At 49.6% G+C, this 11,461-nt stretch overlaps 1 protein-coding gene across 3 annotated transcripts; it reads left to right on the top strand.

Annotated features, from left to right (window-relative positions):
- The first annotated feature begins 779 nt into the window (after window positions 1-779).
- AKR1A1 (aldo-keto reductase family 1 member A1) lies at window positions 780-10,761 on the top strand. 3 transcript variants are annotated; one of them, XM_059921525.1, is made up of 9 exons: window positions 789-1,161; window positions 5,805-5,894; window positions 7,619-7,738; window positions 7,910-8,061; window positions 8,658-8,853; window positions 9,184-9,383; window positions 9,662-9,734; window positions 9,881-9,967; window positions 10,596-10,761. In XM_059921525.1, exons 1-9 carry the CDS (start codon window positions 970-972, stop codon window positions 10,659-10,661), a joined length of 1,176 nt encoding a protein of 391 aa, XP_059777508.1. In that variant the 5' UTR covers window positions 789-969; the 3' UTR covers window positions 10,662-10,761. The 3 variants fall into 3 exon arrangements, 2 of the variants coding, with proteins under 2 accessions (XP_059777518.1, XP_059777508.1); XR_009503014.1 differs by lacking the exon at window positions 9,662-9,734 and having other exon boundaries at window positions 781-1,161; XM_059921535.1 differs by lacking the exons at window positions 9,662-9,734; window positions 9,881-9,967 and having other exon boundaries at window positions 780-1,161.
- The last annotated feature ends 700 nt before the right edge of the window (window positions 10,762-11,461 follow it).

The following is an 11,461-nucleotide window of genomic DNA, read 5'->3' on the forward strand; positions in this document are numbered from 1 at the left end:
AAGAAAGAGTCTGGGCTCACTGAAATCATGCCTTTGCTATGCACCTTAGCTATCTGGGGCCAGTATCCAGTGTTTTCCTATCTTGAAATCAGGGCTCACCTTAGGGAGTGGCTGCAGTCTGATGGCTGCTAGATGGCAGGTATTCTTTGTTTCCTTCCTAAATTCCCTTAGGGCTCACCAGCTCACCCTCAGTGGTGGCTGCACGGCTTCAATCGCTGATGACTGTTACATCCTTTGTTTCCTGATATGGCAGGCAATATTCCATTTACCAGTATGTTATACTTCAATAAAAAGGCTTGCAGTAAATAAAATAAAAAAGAACATTCCCCTTCCAGGATTGTTGTGAAGACTCAATAAATTAATGTTTATAAAGCCTAAATATACATAAAACATAAATGCGCTGCCAGGGTCCACAGTCCGGATACAGAGAGCACTAACTTTTACCTCTTGAAGCCTGTAGTCCCAAGGTCTTCCCTGTTACTGTCAACCTCTGTGTTGCGGCTCTTCTCTGGACCTCAGTTTGCCTGACCAAATAATGGGACCAGCTTAGGTGTTTTCAGGGAACTTGGCCAACCCGGCTCTAAGGAAGAGAATAGATCAGAGCGGTGCCTGTAGTCCTTAGGGGGAGCCGACTGCAGAAGAAGCCGCCACGTGGCAGCCGAGCTCTCCTCCCTCTGGCAGCAGAACGAGCAGAAGTTGCCCAGAGCGGCCTGGCGGCGGCGCGCGGTGCAATATGGGCCAGGCAGAGGCGCCCCCTGGCCCCGCCTCCGGGGCCGCTTAGTTGGCAGTTGGCGCAGGCTTCACTCACCCGGGAGTTCTCCAAATTCGCGCTGTGGAGTGTGCCCAAACTCCGCCAATCCACCCACCAGCATCCTGAGGAAGGGATGGTGCAGCCTCCCAGCTCAGGCATCCACTCCCCAGCTTGTTTCTGGGGACAGGGGCGGGGTCCACCACTGCGCGTGATGTTGAATGCCCGGCCCCAGCCCCTCCTCTGGGAGGAGCTTCCTCATCACCGCCAGACTTAAGTCCCTGTCTCCAGTCTCAGGCCAGTTTCTTGCTGCCCACCAATCCCGGAAGCTGAGGCCCATTGGGTCGCTAGCAGGGCACAGGACTGAGCTGAAAAGCCATACATCCCTGTTAACGTCCTGTGCTCGTGCCGAGGTGAGTTTCTCTTCTGCTGCCCCATCTTTGTCGTAGCGGAGATGGCCTCGAATCTTCACTACAGATGTGTCCGCCCCCGGGTTAGAGCGAAGAGCAAATGCTGAGGAGGCGGCCCGACTTGGTTTCTGATTTGAGCTTCCTCTTATTCGCTGAGTGATCTTGGATAAGTTCTCAGTTTCTCTGGATCTCAGTTTTCTCAGCGGTAAAATCAGTTCCTACATCAGGACTGTATGTAACAAGAGTTAAGTGAGATAAAGCTCTTAAAGCTCCCGGCACATACTGTCAGTAAGTTTTGGTTGCCATCTTCCTTTTGTTTACCCACGAACACGATTTTTTCAGGAACTCCGGCGTTAATGTGGAATTGCAGAGACGCTTCTCATAAGTGGCAGGAGGGGCGTGGGTTCGCTTGCTTAGGCACCTGCCTTGGGTTTGGGAAAGCCAGGGCATGTTTTTCTGTTGATCCAGTGCTCTGTTAAAGTGAGACTGGAATCTGAACCTTCACCGGATGGGGTTAGTATAAATTAACTCTCCCTTCAGCCTGTCCATACTCTGGGCTGCAGGACCTCCCTTAGAAGAGTCTTGATGATTCTGATCAGTCCTGTTACTTTTCCCAAGGTCTCAGTTTTCTTATCTGTAATACAAGAGCAATCCGAGTATCATCCTTCCTGGAGTCACTAGGATTTTTTTTTTTTTTTTCTTTTTACCGAAGATGATGGTAAAATGCTTTGTTATTTTCCAGAGATGATTTTTTCCAGGTTATCCAAGAAGTAAAGGAAGAAGGTGATGGAGGCAGTGACTTTATCAAATGCCCCTCCTGCTGACAAGATCTCCCCCATTTGCCGCTGTGTGTGGGGTGGGGGGAGGGAGCAGGCACTCTAGCAGCTACAGGTTTAGGTGGATGACAGGCCCTGACCTCAAGGAGTACCAAGATTTGTGAGGGAAAATGAACAAACAAATGCAGTGATGTGCACAACTGTCAGGACATGGGAGGAGCCAGAAATTTAAACTGCTAGCTCAAGGGTGACCTGCAGTTAGCCAGGCAAGGGTGGGACTTGGGGAAGGAAAGTGTGTAGAGGCCTGGAGTCAAATATGGTGGTTGGTTCTGCAAAGTCTGGAATATGGAGTCTGAAATGAAGAGGTGGAGAGATGGGGGAGGTGGGAGCCAGGTTATAAAGGGTATTACCAGGGAGTTCTGGACATTATCCCGAGGGTAGGAGAGATCTACTGGAAGAGATCCTGGGAATCACATGGTCAGATTTGGGGACTGCTTTGTGGGGAGAGGGACACACTGGAAGCAGAGAGATCCCTGGTTCTGGGAGGGGTGGTCACGGCTAGAGCAGTGGCCCTGGAGTTGGACAGGGATGGGCTGGATAAAGATTTAGGAAGTATACTTTTCACATACATCAAGAAGTCCAGGAAGTGTTATTGCAATCTTAGGTTTTACATTACAGTTTAGAGCAGTGTCTTTCGTAATATTTACAAGTATTTACAGGATTTTTTCATGCAGCCAGATAGACCAAATGGGCCACTGCTACATATTTAAGGTGGCTTTCCGTCCTGGCTTCTTCGAAACCAGAAGAAGATAAACTCCCCGCCTCCCATCACCTGTCGAAACCCTAATCTGATAATAGTCAGAAATGCCTCAAACAAACTGAAATACATTAGATGGCTTTTTTAAGACCCCCATGGATTATACTGTAGACAAGTTGTCTGGTTTGCTTTAACACTTGTCATCCAGGGCCTTGAGTCCCTGGTGAGATAGAGTATACAGAAAGAAGAACATGGTCAGGCACTGTGCAGAGTGCTTAAAATCTCTTTAGAATGGGGGAGCTGAGATTCAAGCCCAGGTCTGCGCCACCCCGGAGCTTGAAATCTGTGCTGTGTTGCTGGATTTGATAAGTATACTTTTGGACATGTTGAGTCTCACTTACCCATAAGATATACAGGTGGAGATGTCCAGAGGGAGGTGAATATATAGAACTGGGGTGGGAAGAATTAGTGATTAAGGTGATCACTGAAGACTTGAGCTTGACTAGGGAGTGAGAAGGGATTGAGGATAGAACCCTGAGGGACATCAGTATTTATGGGGAGCAGAGAGGAAAGGCCCATCCAGCCAGGGAACACTCACGTGAATACTGCTTCCTCTTCTTCCTGTGTTTTCAAGTTTCCTGTATCAAGGCAGCTCTAGAGCCCTCCTCTGAGAAAGGAAGACTGAGCCCCAGAGAGAAGGAACCTAGGCACTGACCTGGGAATAATAAAACCTGAATCCTGATACTACCCTCACCCCCCTCTCCCCACACACCCAGCTTTTCTCTCTTTTCCATCTAGAACCTCTCCCAAGATAACATGAGGGTTTCTGAATTCTGCCAGAAGTCCAGCTAGGCAGATGCTGACAAGCTCAGAGCCTTTTAATGTTGGGCTGGCTGAAAGGCTGTTGCACCAGGCAGAAGATGAGGAAGTCAGGAGCTGGTAGAGGATGACTTCCTGTCCTATAGGAAAACATCTGTCTTCTGCCTTCTGTTCTGTCCTTTGGAGCTCTTGTTCTTTGCAGATCTGTGTTTGCCGTTTCTACCTCTATGATCCCTGCCCCTCCAAGCCTTAGCCTTTTTTTTTTTTTTTAGAAACTGTTTATTTTCCGTCAACCTATTTCCATTTTAAGAGTTTGTGGAAGAACAGCTTAAGACCACTCAGTGGTTGTTCCTACCCACTCAGTGGTTGTTCCTACCCACTCAGTGGCCTGAGCAGTGGGAGCTGTAGACCAGTCTTCAGTGGCAGGCTGAGCACTCCAGTCTTCAGGGGGGAACTGCTGAATAGGCACAGGGCACCTGCACGTCTTGGGACCAGTCTGCCACCTCAAGCCTTAGCCTTTTTGGTTTTCAGTTTCACAAGCAAAAGAAAGGGAGAGGCAAGCATGAGGTTTCTTCTTCCTTTTCCCCTGAGGCCAGGTTTTTGTTCACACTCTCAGCCCAGGTGTAATTTCAGAGCCATCCCTTGTGTTCTGGTAAATCTGGGAGAGGTCAACAGGTCATAGGTTGAAGATCAAGCCCAGGAAACCAGCCACAGACCCTGGTAGCAGCTAGCAGGCTAGTTCCTCCTGTGAAGTCCAGACATGTTTGCCTGATCCCTGGGCAGGTTAGTGCCCCTGGGAAGTTTGGTAATGAAGAGTATTGCCTTCAGTGGTCCGTGGTTTGCTGCCCGGGTTGAACATTTTTGTTTATTTTTGTTTTAGCAGAAAGGGTGGTCTCCATAAGGTTATGCTAGACTATAAAATTCTTCCTGAGTCAGAAGTATTAGGAAAGACAATTTTGGTGTGTTGGTTATAGTTACAACTTGTCCAATTACCTGCTCTACCATAATATTCTTTTTTTTTTAATAAGTTTATTTACTTATTTATTTATTTTTGGCTGAGTTGGGTTTTTGTCGCTGCGCACGGGCTTTTCTCTAGTTGCGGCGAACGGGGGCTACTCCTGCTTGCGGTGCGCGGGCTTCTCATTGCGGTGGCTTCTCTTGTTGCGGAGCATGGGCTCTAGGCATGCGGGCTTCAAGTAGTTGTGGCTCGCGGGCTCTAGAATGCAGGCTTAGTAGTTGTGGTGCATGGGCTTAGTTGCTCCGTGGCATGTGGGATCTTCCTGGGCCAGGGATCGAAACCTTGTACCCTGCATTGGCAGGAGGATTCTTAACCACTGCGCCACCAGGGAAGTTCCCCATTTGGAGACTTCTGATTTTCATATCTCTCCAAACAGGGTTGCTCCAATCACCCACCTGCTTCGATCAGTTGGAAATTTTCATGTATCTGTAATTTACTGCTTTCTGCTGTATTGAAGTCCTGTGTCTAGTTCCTCTTCCTGGAAAGACTCTTACCCTTGGCTCTTGGGACTGTCCCAACTCATTCTTAAAAGCCAGTGTCATTATTCCCTGGTTCTTGCCCTACAGAAGTCACTTGCTTTTCTGTAGCACAGTGTACATGCACATGTATTTTATAGGTCTGTGTTTACTTGCCTTTTCCCGCCTTTTCCATCAGCTCCTCCTTGAATAGTTGGCTCTGCCACTTAGCTGTTGATTTGGGGCAAATAATTTCACCTCTCTGAGCCTGTTTTTTTCATCTAAAAAATAGTATACTTTCCTTGTAAGACTGCACTCAGGCCTAGTAGCATGGCCAATCAGACCTCTGTAAGAGGGACTCAGAGTCTTTGTAGTTCTGACAACCTCCTGGGAACATTCATTTCATCCTTTGAAAAGGGACCCTTTCCTGAGCCAGTTCTGTCACCTGGTCTCACTTTTTCTCGTAAAGGCCTTTGCCTGTCTTACACTGGTTTGAGACCTCATGTAGTTAAGGCTGGGTACTTCTGGGAAGCCACCTCGCTTTTGTTTTTAGGTTTTAGAGCTCTTTAACCAGAGCTTTAGCCTGATGGAAGGAAGGGCAGCCAGGCTGGTGGTCCCGTTAGTTTTTGTCCAGGAGTTACTGGCTTTGCTTGGTTCCAGGCACCTTGTCTCAGCTGCCTCTGCTCACAGGCATATACACATGACTCTGTGTTTTTTCTCCTATCACCCCTGTGCCCACTTCCTGCTTTACAGGAGTCTTGATCAGTGGGCCCAAGCAGCAGCACTGACCCCACACCATTCTCTTCCCATCTGTGTTTCAGGGGACAATGGCGGCTTCCTGTATCCTCCTGCACACTGGACAGAAGATGCCCCTGATTGGACTGGGCACCTGGAAGAGTGAGCCTGGCCAGGTGAGGGATGGGAGATTAGGAGGGGGGCTTCTTGCTCCTCTGCTCGGGAAAAGGCACTATTCGGGAGAGGGTGTCTGTGTTTTTTCTAGCAGTCCCCCCCCCACTATGCTTCACCTCAGGTGGGATGAGCCTGGAGGGCAGTGGGAAGAAACAAGGGAAGAAGGGACCAGCAGTGAGCACTTGGCTTCCACAGCTGATTCAGAGGAGTGGTTGAGGGGCCCAGCACGGCCTAGAGTGTAGGAAGGAGCCCTTTCCCTGACTGGATCTGCACTGCTGTGAAGACATGGGACCCCTCTGTGCCTGACCCTGTGCTGACCCCTAATATGCCACTTATCACCCTGTGCTGTGATCATGTCTCCTGTTCCACGCTGGGTTCCTTGAGGCCAGAGGTAGGCACACAGCAGGTATCAGGGTTTAAAGAATAACTAGGTCAACTGTTTAGACTGAAGGTCAGCAAACTTTTTCTTAAAGAACGAGGTGGTTAATAATTTAGATTTTGTTAGACAACTTGCAAAATGGAGGTGATTATGTACTTATGTAACTATTTAAAAATATAAAAATCATTCTTAGCTCAACGGCCGAAAAAAAACAAAAGAAAACTGCTAGAGTTTAGCAACCCCTGGTGTAGACCCTTCCAGCCCAGGGAGCCTGGGAGCGGAGACCTGTTTTCCTAGATTGACACAGGGAGAGATTCAGCTTACACCTGGGGTAGAGCATCTCCTCAGGGCTTGTTCCCTGTGCTTGGAATCTGAGTCAGAGTTTAGAGAAGTTTGGGAGGGACTCTGGCAAGGAGAATGGCCTCTTCTCTCTGGAATTTAGGCTGGGATTTGTGGTGTGGCTGGATGAACTCTGCCTTTTTTCCCTTTGCTTTCCTTCCTACAGCTGCCTAGGAGCCTGGTTCTGTAGGCAGGCACTTACATGGACTGGGACGAGTCCAGGAGCTAGATGAAGGCAGTTGGTGACAGCCAGAGCCAGGGCCAAGATTGGGGGCAGGGATGGAGGGGATGGGGAAGGGTATGGAGCAGCAGGAGTAGGGTCAGGTGTGAGAGGCATATGTCTGGATTGTAAGAGCTACACATAAATGGGGATCTTGAGTGGCAGGGGCCTGGCACCCTTAGTTCTGCTCCTAATGCCATGTTAGTCTGGTTTTTAACAAATTGACTGACCTGTCCTCCTCCTTGGTGTCTGCTTTCTTCTCTTCTGGTGGGGGACTCTGAGCCCAGCTTCCATCTCACTTCTCTGCCTTCCTTCATTTTCTGCCCCCTCACCTCTTCTGCTCGCCTGAGCTCTCTTGGTCTACATGGCTTCCCAAGGGTCTCTCTCCACGTGGCCTTGCCCTGGGAACTATTTACCTGTGTATCATGTTTCCCTAACCAGCTCCCCAGGGCTGGGGACCTGTCTCCATGACTACACTTCTGCCTTCTGTCCTCTGTCAATGTATCCATCCACCTTCTGAGCATCTAGCTGAGAACACATTGTTTGTTTTAGCTGGGCCCTGCTGAAATTGCTTGGAAGGAACCTTGGAGGTTAGTGGGGTGGGGACAAAGGGTTTGGGGACTCTGAAGAGACTTCTGGTCCCCGAGACTAGAGCCATCTTCTCATTTCCACTGCATGGATGACTGCAGTGGTAAATTCCTGCCCCCTCCCCGCATCAGTGACTCTCAGGAGGGCAGTTTCTGGTCCAGACCAACAGAGCTAAAACTTCTGCTTTTCTCACCTGGCAGGTAAAAGCAGTTATTAAGTATGCCTTGAGTATAGGCTACCGCCACATTGACTGTGCTGCTATCTACGGCAACGAGACTGAGATTGGGGAGGCCCTGAAGGAGAATGTGGGACCTGGCAAGGTGAGGACTGGGGCTACAGAGGGGTGGGGTGAGAAAACTCAGAGGCTGGGGCTGAGGCCTGGCGAGAGGGATCTGGCATCAGCTTCCTTCTAATTCCTCTCCCAGAGGTGAGGGTGGGTGAGATTGGGTGCCCTTGGCTCTTCTAACTATGGACCCTGCCCCCTGTACTAGTTGGTGCCTCGGGAGGAGCTGTTTGTGACTTCCAAGCTGTGGAACACGAAGCACCACCCCGAGGATGTGGAGCCTGCCCTCCGGAAGACACTCGCTGACCTCCAGCTGGAGTATTTGGACCTGTACCTGATGCACTGGCCTTATGCCTTTGAGTGAGCCTTGCCAGGGTCTTCATCCAGGGAATTGGGGGTTGGCGGAGTCATGTTAGTAACTTTTTGTAAATCACAGTAGCAGAACAGGAGGGGAACACTCGGCCTTTTCTGCTACAGTTTAGCTACAAAAAAGGGGTGCAGCCTCACATGGTGTGTATCCTAGGGTGTACATGGGTGGTCCCTCCTGCTGCCTTTGTACATTCGGGAAATGTACTAGCTTCTGCTGACCTAGGCCCTGGGGTTGCAGTAGAGTAAGCTCCCACAGAGGGTGTGAGAGGAGCCGACCATCAGCTCTGTGCTCTGTGCTTGAAGAAGGCTGCAGGGGCATGCAACTCCCCGAGGTGAAAGGAGTTAAGGAAGACTTTCCAGAGGAGAGGAGATATAATGTGTCTAGGAAGAAGAAGGGGGGGGATGGGCATTCCATATAGAGTTAACACTTGGGTTATGACCTGGAAAGGTGAAAAACCATGCTTGTTTCTCATTCTTGGCCCTTTACCCTTTCTGGGCTTGGATTATGGGATGTAGCATGGCTAGACGGGCAGGTAAGCAGGAGCCTGGCGTTTGTGCCCACACCTTGGGGACTGTCTTTCACTCAGGCGGGGAGACAACCCCTTTCCTAAGAATGCTGATGGGACTATACGCTATGACTCCACCCACTACAAGGAGACCTGGAAGGCTCTGGAGGCACTGGTGGCTAAGGGGCTGGTGCGGGCACTGGGCCTGTCCAACTTCAGCAGTCGGCAGATCGATGATGTGCTCAGTGTGGCCTCTGTGCGCCCAGCTGTCCTGCAGGTGAACACAGCAAAGATCAGTTGGTTTGGGGGCAGTGTGTGTGTGTGTGTGTGTGTATGTAAATGAGCATGAGTGAGCAGATGATAGGTCTACTTCAGAGAGACGGCTAGAAAGTTGTCAGAAGTGCGGTGCAGAAATCCTCTGCTTAAGGAAGGGCATTGAAGTGTGGGAAGAGAATGAAATAGTGGAAAACTGTCTAGAGAGTGAGAAAAGCAGGTTGAGGGGAAGCGGGGGGTCAGCGATGCAGGGTTGGTCAGGATGTGCATGTCTGGGTGGGGCCAGCAAGCTGGCTATGGCCACCTCATGATGATAGGTTGTTTCTTGGCCCAGGTGGAATGCCACCCATACCTGGCTCAGAATGAGCTGATTGCCCACTGCCAAGCACGCGGCCTGGAGGTGACTGCTTATAGCCCTCTGGGCTCCTCTGATCGTGCTTGGCGTGATCCTGCTGAGCCTGTCCTGCTTGAGGAGCCAGTGGTCCTGGCACTGGCTGAAGAGCATGGCCGCTCTCCAGCTCAGATCTTGCTCAGGTACGCAATCTTTGGGAAAGACAGTCAGGTTAGGGAGAAGGCTTCTGGGGTGGGAGGCAAGGGTTGAGGGGTTCCTTATCCAAATGCCTGGATGAGGCTGAGAATCCTGCCATGTCATCTGGGGAGAGGCCACTCTGAGGCATGTTCCCTATTCCAGTGAGGCTCAGGGGTTCCAGGAGCTCAGAGAAGGCTGCATGGAGGACCAAAAAAAAAAAAAAGTGCTTATGTGTACTGACTCCAGTATAGATTCCTCATCTATACCTCAATCCCCCACTCAGGTGGCAGGTCCAGCGGAAAGTGAGCTGCATCCCCAAGAGTGTCACACCTTCCCATATCCTTCAGAACATCCAGGTACTTGGTGATGTGTCTGTCCTGTCTTCTTTAGTCCACTGGGACACAGTCTGGCCCTGACTCTGTTTGGCTAAGAAGGCATTATTCTGGAACCCCAACTTCCACTCGCAAAACTGGCTTTCCTGACCCCCCGCTCCCATCCCCAGGTGTTTGACTTCACTTTTAGCCTGGAGGAGATGAAGCAGCTGGATGCCCTGAATAAAAATTTGCGATTCATCGTGCCCATGCTTATGGTGAGTGTGTATCACCCACCAGAGTCAGGGAATATGAGATTTGAGGCAGGATTCTGGCCTAAGTCTGGCCTCAACCTTGCTGGCCACAGGCTTGGCAGGATGCTGTTGTTGGTAGGATTGCTGTCCTGGACACAATGGGCTCTTTTTTCTTTGCTGAGCTCCGGGAAGTAGTCTGGGTGAGGGATAAGGCATGTAGCCTGTGAGTTCCAGTCCTGCATCTCGATACCTTGTAACCTAGAACAAGTTATTTAACTTCTCCAACCTTCAGCTTCCTATGTGTAAAAAGATCCCAGTTCCTGACACATAACAATTACTCAGTAAATGATATAAATGGGACATTCTCAACCTTGTTAGAGGTTTCCCTGTTGCACATAGGGAAATAAAGTGTTCCTTATCCCAGCTGAGACTGCAAACTCTTAGGGGCAGGGTCAGCCACGTACCAGGCTGTGGGTTTGGTGCTGGAATGCTCTTGGTACTGTGGCATTCTCTGAGGCCCTAGCCTAAGTCACTGCCATCTGTCATAGTGCTGTACACAGGTAAGGCTGTTGAGTAAGATTCTTGGGAAAAGATGTCCTGGGTCTTTGGAATGTCAGCTCCTACTAATGGAGTCATCTGTCTCTCTTTCCAGGTGGATGGGAAGAGGGTCCCAAGAGATGCAGGTCACCCTCTGTACCCCTTCAATGACCCATATTGAGACCACAGCTTCCTGGCTTCCTTTTCATCTCTCCAGCTATAACATCCTGCCATCCCCAGAAAGAATGAGTTAATAAAGCCATTGGAGTATCCATCCATGATACTTGTTTGTCTTATTTGTCTGGTCAGACCTGATATGGAAACAGTTTCTTTTAGGGATGCTGGGTGTGACCTGCCATGAGTCCGAACTCCCTTATCTTTCTTGATTCTGGAGAAACCAGTGTGTAGCTGAATTCCATGTCCGCCTTCATAAATTATAAGGTATATTAGTGGCGTCGCGCCACCTAGAGGCATCTCTTAGCACTACATGCCATCCCAGTGTAGTTTTAGTGAGAATGCCAAAAATTGGTCACTTACGGACTGAGATCAGGGGAGCGAGAATCCTGTGGTTTCTTTACACTTCTGGGCATGGGTCTTGAGTTCCTGCATCCCGCCCACCCATCTAGTCAGTGCCTAGATTTAAGAATATAAAGAGCCAACAAAACTTACATTCTGAAGTTTGGGAGTCCCAGCTTGGAAAATCAGGAAAGCTGGGGACAGGGTCTTTTTCTCTCAGACTCTATAGTCAGTGTGCATAGGCTACCTGAAGGAGGCAGAGTCAGCACCAAAGTTTGTCACTGTACCTAAGGTCCTATCTTATATATTTTGTGGTCCCACCAGAGACTGAGATTTTGGGTTTTTAGCAGGGTTTTTGGAAAATCCCTCTAACCTCCGGTCACACAAAATTCATTTTAGTTTTCTAGTTGAACCATTGCTCTTCATTCAGAAAATATTTATGGAGTACTTAGGCACTATGTGAGA

The sequence above is a fragment of the Balaenoptera ricei genome, chromosome 1 (assembly GCF_028023285.1).
Source record: "Balaenoptera ricei isolate mBalRic1 chromosome 1, mBalRic1.hap2, whole genome shotgun sequence".
Classification (NCBI taxonomy): Eukaryota; Metazoa; Chordata; class Mammalia; order Artiodactyla; family Balaenopteridae; genus Balaenoptera; species Balaenoptera ricei.